Raw genomic sequence first — 20,710 nt, forward strand, 5'->3', positions numbered from 1 at the left:
TCCAGAACTGTAGCAGATTAACTGCAAGACTCTGCTTCTAGCAGTCTACAAGCCTTTGCAAGAATAGAAATTAAACCTGAGATAATAAAAATATGCCACATCCATGCTCTCCCAGATGTTTTAGCATAATAAAATACCCAGCATCATTCTGTCCTAAATTGCACTGTATCATTCTTAAGAGATGAATAACCCATGGGAAAAATGTATCTGTTTCAGCTAAATCTCTGAAAGCTGTGTAGAAAACATTTAGGCATTTTAGCAAAACAAGCAGCAAGTTCTCCACACCCTAAGCTGGCAATTTGCAAACCTGCAGCTCACAGACAGGCTGGCAAAAAAGCATGTACAGCATTGCTCAGGGCCTTCAGGGCTCAAAACTCAAAACTGAGACTGACAAGGGAAGCATAGAGTCTTGTTCACCTCAGCCCTTTATCCTGTAGCACAATGAAGGCTGCAAACCTCATGTATTCATGCTCCAAATAACTTCAGCCTGATAAATATCCTGAGTTACTGTAACTGATCCCTCAGAAAGTATGAGTTCAAATTGAAGGTTCTATCTTACAGTTCATAACTTTAAAAAAAATAACTAAAAGGAAAAAAGATTATGACACTGGAGGCTTCACAATGACAGAATAATTAGAGAAATTTGGATGCTCAAAATAAGGGCAATTTGAGATTACACTGAGTACATGATACACCTCTCAGGAACTGTGATGCTTCTCATCCTCCACTCTTCCTTCGGCTTCTTGTCATGCATTAGACATTAGGCTACTAGGAGGTGTGCTCCACTTTTGCCAGCTGTAAGGATTCGGTTTCACCTTTATTCTGCCACCACTTCAAAACCATTCTAGTTTTCCAGGTCACCACAAGAAAATCCCATGGTAATTCAAATCTACTGCTTCACTTTTCCCAGAGATGTATGCTCAATATTCCTTCTCTTGCCATCCTCATCCATCACTCAATTATTTTCTCTAAGAATTATATCCAATAAGAGCACACTTTTCAAATACCACATGTCATTCAAACACCAAATTGAGGAAAATCATTAAATTCAATGGAGCATTTTTCCTTGGTAATTATCAGGCTAAACCAAGTGACAAAATAACAGTCCTTAACACATACTTCCACTGAGGGGAGAAGTTTTGCTCTGACAAAATAATTTATTCTCCATCAGTGGATTCAAGTCATAGATCTGCTGATGCAGGAAGCAGTCATACTAGCCCAGAACAGTCTCCTAGAACTATTCCAGGGCAGTAGCCCAAGAAGTAGGCCACTGCTCTATGAATAGGACACATTTTCCATTTCATGCAAAACGTAAAGAGCTTATAAAGATAAAAATTATAATAATTATAATCCTGGAATTTTTTGATTTTGACAAGTCTAATTTGGAGTATACCAAGCTACTTAACTCACTTATGTTCTATCTTACAGTCCTGTCCCTCAAACTGTTGAGATAACCCCCTGCATCTCCAAAGATCAATTTCATACTTTTTATATTCAGTTAGCACATCAGAAAGGAAAACACCATCCTGGAAGGAAGGTTTCAGGCACAATAGCACAGATACACATCCTTGACTGAAATACATAAAGATATTGGTCCTTCCAGTGCAATGGCTTCTGCTACATACTCAATGTTACAACAGTAGATACATTAAGATTCCTACATTATATTAAATATACACCGAGTTCCAGTCAATTTATTGTTACCAACAACCATTCCTATGTTTCCTAGACAACCACTTTGTTTTCTACCTCTCTTCCCACGCTCCTTCAAATATTGTACTTTGACCTATTTCAGCTGATCCTGCTTCTCTAGTCTTTTCTCTCCCACGCTGAAGTTTAGACTGTTTCATAAGCTTGTTAAGCACATTTTCATCATTCCCCTCCTGCCCCAAGTAGAAATTCTCCCTGTTATTTCTTGGCTGCTTCTAATTTCCCAGAGAATCAGTCCTGACACATAGTGCCACAGAGTTTAAATGCCAAAGCAACAGTAACAGCATGAGCACTCATCTGCAGTCCCCAGAAGGGTAGTGCCTCCTCAGGTGCATCAAAAATTAAAATCATACCAGATTACAGAATCAGAGAGAGATGTTTTAAAGGAATTGTTACAAAAATTTCCTTTTCCTACTGTGAACCTGGGTTAAAACAGTGAAAAAGGCCAACCCTTGGTGTTTGGCTGCTTCTGCAACCACATCTGCAGCCACAATTTACCGTGAAAATAAATTGCAGCACTGAACACAAACAGTAGGAGGAAAAGGTTCTTCCCTCTCAACATACCTCTGCACCCCACGTGGAATCCCCAACTTCTTGCCCAACAGTCTCTCACTACAGCAGTCCACAAGTCTCTTGAGGGTGTACAGACACTCACGGAAGGTGGAAAAGAAGGGATAATGACTAAGGATGCAGAGAGAAGTGAGAGTGCTGTTCCGGGAGCGATGGCTGCCTTTGGCCAGGCGCTTGTTGCGTGGGGATCGGTTCACGTCAGGGGTAGACTCTGCACTGGGAGCCTGCAGTGAAGAACCACTCTCTGAACTCTCTGTGCCCACTTCCTCCTGCGGCGCTGATGCATCCGCAGGTTTAGGGACCTTCTGTCCCTCTCGAGCTCGATGTCCCCCTGTGCCTTCTCCCTTCTCCTTGGGTACTCGCTTCTGGAAGGAGCGGTAGAAGTTGACGCAGATTCCATAGCGAGTGACCCCCGTGTCCTTGTCTGTGAGGGTGAACACGAAGGAAGTGTCATCACGGAAGCTCATGCGTTTCTGCCGCACGCTCAGACATCCTTCTGGCTGGCAGAAGAACACAACATCGGGCGGGAGAGGAAAGTCTGCGTGGTCTTCCAGAGGGTAACGCCGCAGCAGTTCAGGAGTCTGAGCAACACTGTCGCTGCTTGGGTGCCTACAAAAGAAGCAAACAAAAAAACCCATACATAGGTGACTAATAAAAAATATTTCTGGAAACTTCCTACTAATGTGTCAGGAGCCTGTGGACTCAGATTCATCTTTGTTTCCTCTCTTCCCTACTATCCAGGGAAAGTGCAGTTTCTCATTCACTAGCCACAGATCTCACTCACTAGCATAAGGTCAAAAGGTTCAGTAAAGAAGTCTAAGTCTATACAATCATTAGCAAGGAGCCTGTTCAATTTTGATTAAGAAAAGGCTTTCCAGGAGTATGTTGTTCCCAGGAGAACACTGTATTGTCATGTTGCTCTGACTTTGACTTTCAAAATTAATTTAACTGCACAGATCTCTGTAGGAAACACACTACCCCTCTCCAAATACAAAGTCAGAGGAAAAGCTCCTAGATTTCAGCCATTTATGAACATGATGAACAATTAAGTGAGAAATCCAGTATCAGCTCCTAACTGGGAAAGCAAGAACTTATAAGGAAAGAACTCTGATGAACAGTGGAGGGGTATGGACCTCATCCTAAAAACACTTTCATCAAAAGTTCTAGCAAACACACAAACATATGTGTTTTATTTTCAGAATGGGATTTAAAGTGTAATTTTTATATAAACTGTATGGTAACATGCACAGCTATTTACCACTGTGACTCACTAATCTTTGGACCACAAATCACTACAGAAACAGAAGACAGAAAGGCAATACTGTTGTTTCCTAATTTTCCACTAGATTCTTTCAAGATATTATGCTTTTGCCTATTTCAAAATACAAATGACACTTGCTGTTCTCATATAAGAGATGTGAAAAAATTCAACCAAATGGGTAATAGAATGTTCACAATTTACAAAAGAAAATTACTGGTGTAAATGTCTCTGCTGACTAATTCTTCCAAACTAAGATTTTATTTAAAACAAGTGAAAATGCTTTCATAATAAAACTGGTAACAAGATTTATACTGCCTGTAAAGTTAGATATTAAAACACAGTATGAAAAAGAGAAACACTAATATGCTTTTATATGTTAATGGACACAACTAACACATCATTTGCTGAAAAAGAAATGTCAAATAATACTGGTACTATTTAGAGAGTCTCTTTGGCAGCAAATGGTCCAAAAAATTACATCAACAAAGTACAAGTGCATGTATCACCACTTCATGCCTCTGCTGTAATATTAGCTACAAGGACAGAGTTTTCTGAGACACTGAGAAAGTTTGAACCCAACAGTTGTAAAACGTATTGCTATTTGTGCACAGTGGATAACAACATGTAACAGTAAAGGCCACATGGAGCTCCTAAGGGCTTTGTAGGAGAGGCTCTTTCAGTCAGTCCCATCTTTCATCATAGGCATTTGCCAAAGTGCCAAACAAGACAGCAGTAGCAGCCTAACCAGCACAGGCTGGCAAAAAGCAAGAGAACTGTAGGAGTCCATAAGTGATAGTAGCAAATTTCTAAGTGAGAACATCAGACACTATAAGCTTCACTGGAGGAGGCAGCTAACATTTCTCCCTCCTCTTCCTAATTGGTGACACACATATATAAAATCTGGTTGTTTTTCTACAGACAGTAGAAAGTAAGAAGTATTAAACTATTACAGTATTCGGTCCATAAAATGCAATAATAAAATAACTATTAGTCATTTCTTCTGCTCAGCCTATTTAAATATTACAGTAAAAGTATTCTGAAAAGAAAGCAAGATGTACAGCAATAGGCTGATGCACATGGACCACTGAAATGAACCATTTAGAAATGAAAGCAAAACAAACTTTGGGATACACCCATTACTTAGAATTTGCAGAAAGCTGCAGCATAAACTTTGAATAAGGAAAAAAAAACATTTATTGAGCACCTATATGTTTGACAAACAGAACACATCAACCCTGCATTTCATACAAGCTTTATGTAAATATTCATAACATTTTATCTATTAATTAGACTTTAAAACCAGAAGGCATTCATGTCATTCCTGTGAGGATAAATAAGTATTAGAGGGAGAAACAGCCAAGTAAAGCAGGTTTCAGATTTTTTTTTAAACCGAGTTTACAGACTACATTTCAAAAGTTAGAAAAGAAGCATTATTCTACTGCTAGCACATTACTAGTAATAAAAGTAGTAGAAAACTTGTATTTTACTTGTATTTAGCTCTCGGTGTTTTCAATTTCTGAATCCCTCTGTTCTGATGGCAGTAGAAGCAAAGTTCAGACACGTAGACTACCAGAGAGCAATAGCTAAATTAGCTTTTCTTAGTCACCCTCTGCAGACCCTTGAAAAGAAGTCTAAAGACCACAAGTTAAAAAAACTCTGACCACATCAGTATCTTTCAGGAAGTACCCTGGCTCAAGCAGGTGTTCCCCTTAGGGGCGCATTCTGCACACATTTCAGACAGCACTTCCTAAGCATCAAGAAGGCTTCACCAGTGGATGCAGGGCTATTTATCCCCACTCTACTGCTCAAGCAAAAGCTCTGCTGAGGCTGTGTCACATTACCTGGCTCCAATGATCACAAGATAGTCAAGTAGCCGAGAACAGATTTTCTTTTTTTGCACCATTGTCCTTGATGCCCCTCCCTATGTCATCTCAAGGAATTCCGGTTCATTGATCCAGTGGTCAGTTATCCCATCAGCTGTGATCACTTCCTTGGGGAACAGAATCTGCTTGGAAATGTCTGCCAAGTCAATCTAGAACCAAGAAAAGCAAGTGTCAAAACCAGGAACATCCAATATATACAAGCAACTTAATGACCTTAATTATATTCTCAAAAAGCCTCAACGTTTAGTGCAGTCATGGTCATGCACAATCTCATCTTCATGAGAACAAAAACACAGCCATATGCCTGCAGAAGCAGAGATATGAAAAGCACACAAAAAAATACAAGAGTATCTCAAGAATTAATGGTTGGAGTCAATCATCTCGACTTCAATCATTAATTCTTTGGTTAAAGAAAGAATTCAACCAATTCACCTGAAATTCCAACAATCTTAGAGGCCTTTTCTGACATAAAGATTCTATGATTCTGTTCTAAGGAAAAATACAGACAAACAAAGCTGCCTACCACTGTCACAGAGCTACTCATTAAATGGTTTGTGTGCTGCTTAGGCAAATCCATAAGATCTTGAGAGTGCTTGAGAAGAGAGCTTCAACTGGCAAGACTGAAGGAAAAACAACACAACCTGAACTTTAGCTGTGGGATAAACAGAACAACTAAAGAAGGGGTAACACCAGAAATTCAATTTGATAAAAAGCATCCCACCATCCCAAACCTGCAAATGGCTGTCAGCAGGAATGATCTCCACAGTTCCCAAAGACTGTGATCGCTAACACTTTTTGTCTGAAGATACAGAACTGCAGTTCTACAGAATTGCAGTTTGCAATAGCAAAAGTGCATCTTGTAAAGCATACTGGGTTTTTTCAGTTACTTCATTCAGTTTAACTTCACTCCTTATTCTTGACACCCATGCCTCCTGCAGCTAATTTCTCTGAATACTTCATGATAGAAAGATCCTCTTAATAAAACTGAGATTATACTGCAGTATTACTACTTGTCAATAATTATGCTTAATAGATATCTAGAAAATAATTCTTTCCAATCCCATCATTCATAGTTCACAGAATTCATTAAAGAAGAGGGACAAAAATAAAGTTTAAAAAAGGAATATAGTTCCACATTACAGTGTTCCCTACAGTGTTTGAAACAAACCTGAAAACAGAAACTTCCTGAAATTGAAAGGTCTCAGAAACTCTAAAAATCAGAGATGCTCAGAGTATGCTAGAAGTTTACTGAGCATTCCAATGATTATTTTAATAAGAGTTATTTTATATTTTAAAAATTGAATTGATTGCTTTCGGGGTCATATCCAGAATAAGGTTTCCATTTCAGTTCATGTTTACACCCTAAAGTCATCATAGAATTATTATTACTGTACTAAAATCTTTCAGTTCTGCAGCATAAATGTTTAGGTTTTATTTGTATAAAAGTATAACATTTTAACTAACAACATCATCAAATCTCCGCAAAATCAGGTAATTTTCTTGATGTTTCCCTCATTAATTCATAAGCACTGTAATTGTCACATCTCAGAGTCACATTCAAAGTCCAGCAATATAGCTGTTTTTTTCCCAGTCCTTCACTCTGCAAGAACACAGCAGGAAAATTTTATTCATTAGCCTTACAAACAGCAGTAAGAACACAAAAACATTACAATAGTAAGAACAAAAAAGCACATATACAATTTATAAAAAAAAGAAAAATCATACTAGTCAGTAAGTATTATTAAAGGAATAATAAACTGAAAGAAACTTTAAACCTCACACGTAAAAAATCCCACATTTTGTGAAACTGTGGCATGTTTTTAGTAGATCCTCAACTATAATCGCTGTAGAGTCCTAAGTAACAGCAGTATGAATTATCTCTTCTGAGCAGCAATATTGTTGTAAATTATCTTCTCTGAACAACAGAGAAAATACGGACACAAGAAGCAAAGTTTCTGATTCTATATTTTAATGACATTATCGAAAACATAGAATCTGTCCTGGAAAAGCTCTTGAACCTTGATATTCTGCAAATATCTTGGCACAGAAAAACTCAAGAGGAACAAGATGAAGTTGGGATATCAAGTGGTCCTTTTTGTCTTCATTTTAAAGAACTACTTTATCTGTTTTCTTTCCAAATGTCTTTCCCCAGATCTCTTTAAAGAACAAACTGCTCAGTCACAGACAGGGGCATAGCAAGAAGCCATCGCAATTCAAACTGGAAGTACAACTTCAAGGAAATTCTGCTACTTAATGGTAACCAAAGATGTTTTTCCTCAGAAAGAGAGGCTCAGTGAAGGTGGAGAAAATACACTGTTTGTCTTATGACTGCAATTCCTCACACATTTTCCCCACAGCTCCCACAGCAAAGGAGTTAGCAAGGTATGCATTATGAAGGTCCTAGAAACCATGAAATTTCAAGAGTATCTAAGCAGACAAGTACAAAGAACATAGGCAGGGCTTACAATGTCACTGGAATGGCTGAAGCTACATCCCACTGACATCAGACACTGAAGTTTCTGTCAGTTTTTAAAAAAATATCTGAGCACTTTCTGTAATTTCTGCTTTCTATTGCAACACAAGTACAAGGGAGACCAGACTGATGCAGATGTTGTGCCAGGCCTTCCAGAGCCACCTTTATTGATTTACTACACTTAACAACACAACAGTTAAAGTCAGACATAAGAGGACAAAGGCTCTTTCTGGGAAAATGATTTATTGTTGGATTGGAGCAAGAGGTAGAAGAATTAGAACGAAGTGTTTTTTGCCTTCCTCTATTCAATCTCTGCCTTCTTCAGAGATCTAGCAATGGCTGATGACAGCACTTAGAAGAGTATTGCACCAGCATTTGTTGGAACTCATCTTCCTACTCCTGCTTGGAATAAGACACTACAGTTGATGATGTGTATAAGGCAACACAAACAGGCATCCCAGTCCTGCCTCCCCGTCCCTGTCTGCCAAAAGCTTGCTTTCAGGCCAGTATCATTCCATTCCCTGTGCTGGCAGAAGAGTTTGTGAGCTATAGGGCAAAACCAACTGGAATTGATACGGACTAAACTTAACACCCTCCCTTCTTCTCCCTCGCTACTTTTGTTTTTATAAGGTGATTGATTATTTTTTACTTGGTTCACTAAGTGGCCCCACAAATGCTTGTGCAGGCACAAAGAAAAGGTAGGAGAAAGCAGTTATGAGAACATGGAAGACTTGACTGAACATAATGTGACCACAGAACTACAGACAGCACCTGTATAGGCAATACAGAAGTAAAGTATTTTCTTTCTAAGAGTTTTCCTATAATCCTTCTAATATCTCCTAGATTTTAGAGACTAAGTACATTAGGACAGAAATAGATCAAACAACCAAGAGATACTTCAATCTTTCCTCTTTCATGTTGGTATTTGGACCTGAACCAAGATATTATCTTGACTCTGAGATGGTACAGGTTTTGACATATCAATGTTAAAGCCTCTTCTCTCTCTCAAATTGCTTTAACTTTAGGTTGCTTTCTCTTAAAAGGTATTGTACAGTGTCTTTTCTCTTTGCAAACATATTGGAACCAGCCCTTTGAAGGCTGAATCCTCAAGCAGCACTTGAGAAGAGACTTCATCTTATTTCAACTCTAGAAAAGAAGAAAAACAGAGAAGTGAAGGCCTACCACAGAAAAATACTGCACCAACAGATCATGTCTCAGACAACACCAAAATTGAAATAAGCACTTATATGGATGGTGAATGGGTTGGTGAGAACTAACACTACCCACACACTGTAGCAGCTGTCAGCAATACTCACTAGTAAAAGTTAGCACTGTAGCCTAGGCACAGAGACAACAGGCAAGAACCAGCAGAAAACCACAGCTTACCAGTAACTTGAGACATGAAAAAAGTGTTCAAAACAACAAACACTTCTATTATTGGCATTACTCTGCATTTCAAAATTCCCCAAACACCCACATTTTAGGTTGTAGCACAACTTCTTAGAGGACAATCTGCATGGTATTCTGCAATTTAAAGTCCTCTCAGAAATAAAAATATATATAAACAAACATACACACTCATGAAAAGCACCACAGCACACAATGGATAGGGCAGCATAAAAGAACCACAGCAGGCTTTCTATCAGTTTAGAGTCATCTGTGTCAGAGCCATGCCCTGCTTTAGTCCAAATTGAGTTGGGACTAATGAGTTGTGTAGTTATCCTATTTCATCTATGCCTTGGAGCCCTCGTTCTTGTTAAGAGTCTTCTCATTTGAGACACAAATCTAGAGAAACAAAGCAATTTAGTCTAAGAATAACAAACTGTTAACACAACCAGTGTCACTGTATGGAGTCTGGCTGAGATGGAGGTCATTTTCCCCACAGCAGCCCTCCCAGTGATGTGCTGTGTGCTGGTAACTGGCTGATAGCACATCTGTGTTTTGGCTATTGCTGAGCAGTGCTGGCACAGCATCAAGGCTACCTCTCCAACATCTTACCCCAGCAATGCTGAGGAGTATGCAAAGTCTTGGAACGGGACATAGCCAGGACTGCTAACCCAAACTGACCATAAGGATATTCCATATAACATCTGCTCAGGAAAAAAACTAAGAGAGAGGAGGAGAAAGGCAGAGAATCCATTATTTAAAACATTTATAATCTGGAGCAACCACTAAGCCTACTGAAGCTCTGCTTCACAGGAAATGGCTGGATAGCACTTGCTTCTGGGAAGTAGATAATAAAATTTCTTGGGCTTCTTTAATACTTTATTAAACTGCCTTTACTTTGACCCACAAGGTTTTTTCCTCCCACTGTCCTGCTGAGGAGGGGTGTGATAAGAGTGGCTTGGTGGACAAGTGGCATCCAGCCAAGGTCAACCCACCACACTCACCTGCAGTTGTTTTCCTCACACAGAGGCTTCCAGCTTTGATGGGCCAGGCTTACAATGAACTGCATGATGCCTGGCAGGTATTTACATCATTGCTTGCAAAAATGGTATGAAAAAAACAGATTAATTTACAACAGGAAGGTGCTAAGCCCTGCTTTCCTTACAACTCTTCCATGCTTTAAGATCGGACCAGAAATGCTTCTCCCTTCATTATCTCCAGCTTTTACCTCGTAAAAAGACATACTGCATAGTTCACCAGTGCATGGATACCTTTAGAATATACATCAGCATCATACAATTCAATTTGCACACTGAATAAAAAGCATACATGGGACATTAATTTGTAAGAGAAAAAAGCGGAAATTGTGAAGGAGATAGAACAAGTTACAGGACAGAAACCACATAAATTACAGTTCACTGGAATTTCACCTTGTGAAAAACCAAACTTCCAGTAACACCCAAAAAGAACTAAATTTTTAGTTTCCTTGGAACATCCTGAATTTCTATTTACTCTCAGCCAACTCTCAGTCTGTACTGAGTTCAGCTCTAATAGCTGCTATGCCTGACCCTAGTGCAGTTTTCTGTGACCTCTAGGCTCACCAATCGAACTAAACTGAAAGCTGAAACAAACAGAAATAGGGCCAGGAGTTTCAATGCCCACTTTTGGGTTGATTTATATTTCTTTTTCTCACATCACACACCTTGACCTGTCTGTTAAGCCATGAGAAAAAGGTGTGAGTACCTCAGGACTAGCCAGCCTCGCCTGTGTGGGCAGGAACTTCATTTAACTCACTGCTGAACTGGAAAGAACACAATTTGAAGCCCAGTATGAAATGTTCATGGTAGCTTTGTCTTTAGACATTTTAATAATCTTTATGGAATAATTACCACTGAAATTTTGGTTGCTTCTTCTTCCAAGTGTGTTTCAAATGTTGCCAGACATTCTCTCTGGCATAGCACATGCTATTTTTGCTTCTACTAAGCTTTTAAAGAAGCAGATAGACAGTATTCTTTTCACATGAGCCATTTTTCATTTCCTCTGCTTAGCAACTATATAAAACACTGCTAATAGTTTCATACTTTAAAATATACAACATTTTAGGAAGCTCATTATTGCTATTATCCAGGTACTACAATGTTTTTGCTAACACAAGAAACAGACAACAGCAGAGATGAGAACACCTCCCATTCTCCAGAACCTGACAGAACATGGAACAATTTCTAAAATCTGACCTGGATGGACTTGCTATACTGGTGCAGCTGCTCTGTGTGTTACCATGCACCTTGGCAAGGCAGCAGTGCATGCCAAAAGTGTGACTCCTAAGAAGATACTTGCACTCTGGAGGAGAAAAAAAAAAAAAAAAAAAAAAAAAAAAAAAAAAAAAAGCATTTTCAAAGAATTGCAAGCATACCTAAACAGACAATGGCATATTTATCTAGTATGGCTAATCTATAACATAGGTGTGGTTCTGCAAAATGCCTAGGGGATAGTTCCAAGCATAAGAAATCACCCAGCAGAGAACAAGACTGCAGGCAAATTTTAAAAGCATTCGCCCTGGAGCACATGCATCACTTCAATGAGTAAAAGTTGCTTACAGGTAAAGCAGCAGATGCACCCCAACTATTTCCACTTTTCATCCATCAATAGATCTTGAGGGAAAGGACAGAGCAAACAAGATAAAAGAAAATTAAAGAATGAACGGGGAAAACAGGTTTTGACAACAGAAGACTTATTTTAAAGGCCTTCTCAATAACTACAACAATTAAAATATTTCTTCCTTTCCTACTAAATAATATTATCTCTTTGCCTTATGAAAATAGAACTGACACAGCCATGCGTCTTTAGCTTCCACATTAGTTTTTGAGAGCAAACTGGAAGTAGCATGGGCAGGGGTGCTGACAGACAGACTGAAAATGACCAGAATTACTCCACAAACAGAAGTATCATGCCACCCAGATGGGAACCTTTTTGCAGTATCACGGAGTGAAGCTGGACTGATTCAGGTTCCCGGTTGCTATAGTGACAGATTTCCCCGTCCTTGCCATATGTTGGCCCTTCAGTGTTGCTTCCTCTCTCCTCCCTGCTTCAGCCAGAAGCTTGGCTAAAGCAGCCTGCTGTACATGCAAGATCACGCCGTCACCACACATGCACATGCTGTGAAAACAGACCCACAGGTAATCTGATTCAGATCAATCGCCATAGCAACCCAATCTTTTAGTCCCTAGATCTCAGCCTGTCGGGTATATTTATAGAGCAGCTGCGGCGCTCCACCCCCTCTGCTCCACCACCAGAGCTCCCAGCGCTGCCCACACTGCCAGCAAGCTTCACCCAGGCGCAGGGACTGCCTGGAGTCAGCCTGAAGCAGAGCCTCCGCCTGGAGTCAGCCTGAAGCAGAGCCTCCGGCAGAGCCTCCTGGCAGCTGCAGGCCCCCGGCCAGATGACAGCGCAGTGTCCTCAGCATGCTAAACGCCTCCCAGTCCCTGAGCTTTCCATATCCACGGGTACTACAATCAGGAGGCCTTCTTGCCCACGCCAAGCTGAGTACCAACCACAGCTGACAAAATCTGCTCACCCAGGTACCCACAAGATGCTTCCACAGGCATGCAGCGCAGGCACAAAAAGAATGTGCCGAGTGTGCTAACACAAGCACACAATCCTAACTGGAACTTGCAGGCAGCAGCAGAGGCAAAGGAGAGGTTCCAGCAGCACCTGCCTCACACAGCCACAGTTGCACCCACCAGTAGCACCTGAAAGCCATAAAGAAAAATCAAGACCAGAGCTTGAATTGGCAACAAGAGATAAGCATGTGAGGAAGAACAGCATGCAAATACTGTTATCCATTTTATTCCATTACACTCTTGAGGAAAACCATAAACAGTAATCTAATGCAGGAAAAGCACACCCTTTTATAGTACTCTACTTCCTAATAGGAAGGAGATGACAGATTTTAGCCTCAGCCACATGACATTTCACACACTTCAATTTAGGCTAAAGACCTTATTCTCCTCCCCTCCTTTACTATGTGAAACATCTCTCATGATCCTTCCTGGGCAGGATCATTGTGCGAGGCACCACTCACTACAGAATCATAGAACAAATTTTTAAAAACCCTCTCCCAATCTGGCCAGTTCTCCTGCTTTACACTGTTTGAATTTAAATTCATCTTTTATTCAAAAACCATCTCTGGAGATTTGTATGAGAGAACAGTAACACAAGGCCAACTCTTTTCAAGCCTGTCCTTTTTTGCCCCTCCTTGTGAAACATCACCATCACAAAATACAAGAGCCTTCTCATTTTCTCTACCTCATCAGCTTTTCACTGGTCCTCAAATCTGCACTCAAACATTTTGCAAGGAGTGGGGGCAGGAGGAAGGAAGGGCAAACCAAAGCTCACACAATGCCCCCAAGCCAAATTAGCCTCACACCACCTGCAACCACTACAGCATTAAATGTTTTTCCAAACCAGACTGCTTTTGACATGAGCTTTGAGCTGAGAAATGCTGGTGCTGCTTCTGAGTTCAGACCCCAGCACCCACAAGACGCTTCCATTCCCAGCCCTCTGGTGGGAATTTGAGCAGTAGGCCACAGTTCCCATAATGCAGGCACCAGAAGGTTTTTTTCCAAAAACCAAATAGTGTAAATGTACAGCCATAAAAAAATTAACAAGAAAACAACAAAGCATATGACATTTGAGAGAACTGCTAGATGCAGCTGCAACTGCTAAATTATTCAGTGTTTCCCTCACCATGGTGCCTCCCCCAGCCACAGTGAGCAGCTCTGGGCCAGGAGACATCACTCATGGCATCAGCAACACCAGATACAGGCACATTCAACTCTTTCCTGGAAATCAGTCACACAGACAAATGAGATCCCAACAATAAATTACAGCCATTTGTAAGAGAGAGGAAGAGGAATGCTCACAACCAGTGTGAAAACACCGAAACATTGTTCAGGATAATGTGAACCAGAAAATAAAGTACTTTAAATAATCCAGCCATTTGGCTGTTGTTAGCACCTCAGAACTCAGAGCCCCACATCTGTTTTGCCTTGTGTATTAGAAGCACTCAGCCTGTCTCCCCACATGTGCCACCTGCTTGTTATTCCTTCCCTCTACACACCTTTCCCTTCTCTTCATCAACACTGTGGGAGATCAGAAATTCCTACTCTCAAACCAATCCTGCTATTAATTTTGTTGATAAGTCATAGTACCAGCTGGTCAAAACTGAAAGGAAATAAAAGAGACAAACCCATTTTCTCTCTACAAGAGCTCTGAGGTGTGAGAAGCGTGCGTTTGGCAGACTCACCCACACGTAAACATTGGGGGAAGCAAGCTCAGTGTGAAGAAGGGACAGGAACCGCCTCAAGCGACTGCTGGAGCCAGCAAATGACAGAGCAAGGGCTCCCGAGAGGATCTTCTAGACACTGGCAGTGGCAGTCACCAGGGCAAAGGAAGGAGGGAAAACACCACCCTGTTGGGCATGTCTTAAGACTACTAATGAGAGAAGGGAGAAAGCAGGTGGCCTGGGGGACAGAAGCAGCGTGCCTGGCTTGTGGCTCTAGCAGAGCAGTTTAACTGCTTATCAAGAGGAAACACACGGCCGCAGAGTGGCTCAGCATTTGCGGCTGCAGCAAATTTTGGTGGGTACTGGTTTTGGTTCTTAATTATCTGTATCACAAAAAGCACTCCTCTCCTCCCACTAGCTGATGACATGGAAACAGGCAGAGGCACAACTCCTCATCTGCTGTCACCAGAGCCTTTCCAGAGCAAGGACAAGATATCCAGGCAAGAGGAGATACAGGGAAGCTGGTGTCAAAGCTACAGGCAAGAAGGTGATCAAAAGTTTTACACTGACATTAGGAAATTCAGTTAGAATATAATGGGAAGCAGGACACAACCAGGGCACTGATCTTGCAGATGTGACAAAGTAACAGGATATGAAATAAAAGGCTGCTCTGCGCAGAAGATAACACACAGTTCCCAGAGGTCATCAGATAACAAATTTCACAGTAAGTATCTTTGTCCCTAGTACAAAAAAGCAAATGTTAATTCCCTGATTGTCACAACTGTTTAGAGATCAGTAACAAACAAAAAGGTGGTATCTGACAAACATTACTGGATACATCAAAGGCAACATAATGACCAGCTCCGTTTTGAGGAATACTGATGCTTTGAAATAACGAAGGCTGTACTAGAAACAGAAAACCATAAAACCTTGTTCCTTGCTGCTACGCTGATGCATTATTTCTCACAGCAACCCAGAAGCACAAGTCTCTCATTTAACTGCAATGTCTGGGATCACAGCATGAGAACTGCCTCAGCTTAGGTAATTTAGGCATATGCAAGCAGCATTTCCTATTTCTAAATCCCTACCAGGGTCGTGCTAGTAGCAGCGATCTAAAGTGAACACAACCTCTCACAATTTAGTGCTTTCTGGGCACCAACAGGTACAACCTCCCCATCTGGGAGTTCTCCAGTGTAAAGATACTTCAGAGCTCCTCACTGTACATGGGTCAGTTCTTCAGTTTGCTTGGTTTGGGGTTTCAGCTGGTTATTCTAGTTCCAAGACAGAAATCATGAGCACGTTTGTCAATAACCAACTGTATTTCCATGTTGTTTGGACAGGTTTAAGGAGATCCAGCGACAGAGAATCTAACTGCTCTAAAATTATTTTCCAGTTCAAACAATAGAGCAAAGACCAGCTGAATTATACAGGTTCAGCCACAGAGAGTGAGCAGTAGGTCAATGGAAGTTTTTCATAGCTCTCAAGGTAGAGAAGGAAAAGCAGCAAAGCATTATGTCCTCAAAAGATATATCACAATTATTCCACAGATTAACAGATTATCCCACTAAAATACACTCCTTTCTAATTGATGCCTCATGATGCTCATTTTTATTTCACTTTGTTTCTTATTAGGTCACTGACAATGCTTTCACTTTACAAAAATTCATATCTTGAGAGAGATGAAAGCTCTTTAAACTGAGGACATGATATTAATCTTGCATATCAAGCTCTTTCATTCTTTTTTACTAAATCCTTTCCCCATTGCTACAAATCCCTAATCAGAAGCTGTATCTGTACTTTCTACCAGTGCACTGAATAACTACGTCAACTGGCTGGAAATTTAATGCAGTATGTCTTAAATGCAGGCACAACAGGGCCAAAGGACATTGCAGGAATTCATCTGGGTTGTAACATATGCATTACCTGTTTCCAATTCCTTCCTAATGGAAAGCAAGTGGACCATTCACCTCTGTACTAAGTTTTAACATGAAAGTATCAATTACCACCTTGTGAGCATGATGGCAAATCCAGTTAAAAATGACAGTGTGAAATGACAGGGAAGACACAGTATTTTACACCACTTGTTATCCCCTCTCACATTCTAAATCTCTACCAGTATTTCCCCCAAAAAAGAAAGCCATTCATCTAACAAATGGAAAGGAGTATCAGAAAAAACATACTAGCTGGAGTGCTGGAAATTAAACATTTTGAAGAAATTTAGTCTCTTAGAATTTAGCAGGACTTGTGACTTTCTAATTTAATACTCAAAAGTTTTCATAAATATTTGGTTTTTCAACAGGCTCACCACAGAAGATATTAAATAGATCAGACTGAATATTTTGACAGAGGTATGCTTCATATATCCTGTCTATATAGAACCTGAGTATTTGATATGGCTTGAGAGGGGAAAAGCTATACATTATGAGCCTCTATACCCCTGAGCCCAAGGCAGATAAAATCAAAGCCAACACTAATTTAATTCAGGAAGATAATATAAACAAGTGTTCTAGTAAGGCCTGAAATGCACTGATGCTTCCACCATTTTTACTGAGCCATCAGCCCTGATGCTCTAAAAACTAAAAAGCTACTTTGGCTAGATGGGCAAGGATTACTGTTAAAAATCCTCAAAACTTTTACTTCTCTGACCCCCACATCCTTCTAAAACAGACAGAAGTTGGACTCAATACTCTCGGGCACATGGTGTGGTTCCTGGGGATGGTCCTGTGAAGGGCCAGGAGCTGGATTCAATGATCCTTGTGGGTCCGTTCCAGCTCAGCACATTCTGCAATTCTGTGATTCATTACATACACACCTTGTCTGCTTTCAAAAGAGTTACAGAAAGGTACCATGGCTAAAGAAGAGGTTTGCCCTTTAGTATATATTTATGCTTTTCCATGAAAACTTTAAACTAGAAGCTTTTTTTTTTTTTTTTTTTTGCCAGTTTCCGCATGGCCTTTGGTTCACCACCTTTCACAGCTTTGGCATATAACACACATCCTAGAACCGTGTCTTGGCCATGTTATGCACAACACTCTTTCAGTGAGGACACTGTTTTCCTTTTTTGCCCATCTAAAATTAGAATTGTTTTAGAATCAGAATTGTTTTAAAGGTAGTAATGTGTTTTCCTTTTTTGCCCATCTAAAATTAGAATTGTTTTAGAATCAGAATTGTTTTAAAGGTAGTAATTTGAAAAACAACACAGTAGGACTCTGAAGCTTACAGCTGTTAATTTGGTAAGAACACAGAAGCCCAGACGTGATACAAATGCAGCACCACTGGACAGGCAGGTGCAAGATCTTTTAGTGAGGACAAGGCTGTAGTACTCTCCTAACAAAAGCATTCTAGAGACTTGCTGATGATTTTGCATTTTGTTAAACACAGAGTAAGATACTTAACAAGTGTGCATTCAATTACAGTGTCTATTAAATTGTGTTCAAAAGCTGTGCATTTCTAACAATACAACTGTAAGGCAAAAATAGTATTTTATAGATGGAATGATCTATCAGTTCAGTATTACATAACACACTGAGAAGGGATGGCCAGATTAGATCCTGTAAAAACTGCGTTTTAGCTATGTTGGATGTGAAGTACTCTCTCAGATGTGTCAGGACTGCAGCTTTTCATTAATGCTGAACACAGCAAGTGCTTCTTGTGCCCAATCCAAAACAGTTGCCTAGGTCCAAGCAGTATAAAGTCCAAAAATAGAGACACTTCCCAAATAACCTATATCTGGATGACATTGGTTTGATTATGTGACCCTCAAGATACACCATAATAAATCTTCCCTCCCCTTGCTTGTGTCTACAAGTAGCATCCTTTTTGCAGATAAGCAATGGTGCAAGGAGCACAGCAAGGACACTTGAGAGCACACCAACAGAAATGCTGACCCAGAGTCACACTGGACTAGAGAAAATGGCTGGCTTGTCTAGGGAGAGCACAACATATTGCCAGATGACACTTCTACTCCATCTCCACGGGGCTGCAAATTTATGATGTATGTTATTTTGCATATGACTGAAAACAGCGTGGTATATGGAGGAGTTCAGGGAGAAAGGGAGAGAAGAAAGACAGGAACCAAATCAGGTTCCTTCAAAGCTTATCATTTCTCAAAACACTTCTTTATCGTGACTCCACACAAACAGTGACACAGACCAAGCTTTCTACCCCTCCTCCACCTGACCATACAAGCGAGCAACACAAGGTGGTGACACCCATTTCTGAGGGGAAAATGCATTTGATTTAGTCGACTCCATAAGAAATTGCCCAGTATAAAGTGGATTTCCTATTCTATTGTCTTGCGGAGTAACAGGATCTGCTGTTTACAAACCAAGGAGTAAAAGCACCTTTCCAGTCACATTACCGCGGCAACCCCTTCACACGGCGGCACGCCTCACCCTTTCCAAGGAGTTCTGTCCGCCCTGAGCCGTCCTTCTCCCTTCCTTCGCTATCCTGCCCGCTTCCACCGGCCGGGAGCGGGGAGAAGCCCCCGGGTGCCGCGGGACCGCGGGCGCTGCGCCCGCAGCCCCGGCGGGCAGAGTCCCGGCCCGGCCGCCACGCCGCGGCTCCCGAAGCCGCCCGGTGCCGCCGAACACAAGCGACCCTGCAGGGGCTGCGGCCGCTCCCACAGCGGCCGGCGGCCCCGCGGCCACAGCGGGACACCGCGGCCCCGCCCGCCACCGCCGCCCCGGCACGATGGAGCCGAACCCGGCCGGCCCCGCTCCCGGCAGCGGCGGGACACCATCCCGGTCCGCCGCCGGCCGTGACCTTGCGGAAGGGCTCGCTGCTCCCGAGCATCACCACGGCGACCGGCCGGGCGGCTGCGGCAGCGCTCGGGGCGGGCGGGGGGCCAGCTGTCCGGGTGCGGGTAACCGCGGGCAGCGCTGCCGGCCGCGCTCCGCGCTCCCCAGCCCGACCCACATGTCGGGTCGGCGGGGCGGGCTCCGGCTGTGACATGTGCACGCACCCGGCCGCCTGCGGCACCGGCAGCGGGCCCCGCCGGCCGGGCCGCCCCGCTCACCTGCGCCGCCGCCGCCGCTCTGCGCCGCCCGCCCAGTTCCGCATCCAGCGCCGCCGGCGGCGCGCGCCACCGCCGGGGCAGGGGGCAGCGGGGCGGGCGGAGCGAACCACTGCAGCAGGGCGGGGGGAGCCGCCCGCCAGCCGCCCGCAGGGGGCGCTGCAGCCGCGGAGGGGCAGGCGGGATTGGGGCGGGATTGGAGCAGGATTGGATCGGGATTGGAGCAGGATTGGGGGAGGGATTGGGGGCGGGATTGGATCGGGATTGGAGCAGGATTGGGGGAGGGATTGGGGGCGGGATTGGGGGCGGGATTGGAGCGGGATTGGAGCGGGATTGGAGGCGGGATTGGAGCAGGATTGGGGGAGGGATTGGGGGCGGGATTGGAGCAGGATTGGGGGAGGGATTGGGGACGGGATTGGAGCGGGATTGGGGGCGGGATTGGAGGCGGGATTGAGGCGGGATGTCAGGGAGCCTGGAAGGAAGCGGCTCTCCTGAGCAGGCTGTCGAGAGGAACCGGGAACACTTCAGCCGCTTGAAGCGTCGAATTGGCGCTTTCAGACCTCGTCCTGGCAAGCAGCAGCTGAAGCTTCGCAGCAAAGCGCGGCTCCACACGGACAAGAACACGCTGCCTTGCAGCAGAGACACAGTGCCCTCTATATACTTGCTGATTTGCTAGTAGCTTCATAAGATTACAAAATAATTTGGTTATTAAAAGCTTGAGATACCGCTTTTTTAACTCCTGCCAAGCTCCAGTATGCTGCTCAACAAATCCATTTGTTAACAAAACCAAGATTACCAAAATAACCCCAAAACGCAACCAAAGTACCACAAGTAACCCACAATTTTTATACATATGGAGTGTAAAATGGAGAAACACTGTTTGATATTTATCATCTGTACTTTGCTCACTGTAAAGGAATTGGGTTTTCAGAAATACCTTTCCTCCTTCCCCATTAATCTGAATGCATCAAGAGCAGATACAGCTGATGAATAGGGTACAGCCAACTAGGAACACCTCCCAGGATTGTAATTCAAGCCCCCCCAAGATTTCTCCAGCAGCCAAATCAGCAAAATTAATTTTAAATAGATCAGGTATAGAGACTTAGGGCAGCAGGACTGAATCTCAGGC

At 42.5% G+C, this 20,710-nt stretch overlaps 1 protein-coding gene across 39 annotated transcripts in view; it reads right to left on the bottom strand.

Annotated features, from left to right (window-relative positions):
* Nucleotides 1-19,735, bottom strand: part of MADD (MAP kinase activating death domain) — a 68,968-nt gene extending 49,233 nt beyond the window's left edge. For 29 of the 39 annotated variants that reach the window (XM_077784212.2, XM_021533328.4, XM_077784209.2 and 26 more), the window contains exons 1-3: nt 19,585-19,735; nt 5,383-5,573; nt 2,275-2,889 (exon numbers count right to left, since the gene is read on the bottom strand). In XM_077784212.2, the coding sequence (XP_077640338.2) occupies nt 2,275-2,889; nt 5,383-5,444 (677 nt within the window). In that variant the 5' untranslated portion in view covers nt 5,445-5,573; nt 19,585-19,735. Of the gene's footprint in view, nt 1-2,274; nt 2,890-5,382; nt 5,574-9,895; nt 10,255-10,287; nt 10,512-11,517; nt 11,624-11,880; nt 11,935-12,249; nt 13,033-14,588; nt 18,938-18,961; nt 19,093-19,584 lie in introns of those variants that run through there. The other 10 variants (XM_085581690.1, XM_085581695.1, XM_085581692.1 and 7 more) reach the window with 10 other exon arrangements.
* Between the last annotated feature and the right edge of the window lie 975 nt (nt 19,736-20,710).

Source organism: Lonchura striata, chromosome 5, assembly GCF_050655825.1.
Source record: "Lonchura striata isolate lonStrDom1 chromosome 5, ASM5065582v1, whole genome shotgun sequence".
Taxonomy (NCBI): domain Eukaryota; kingdom Metazoa; phylum Chordata; class Aves; order Passeriformes; family Estrildidae; genus Lonchura; species Lonchura striata.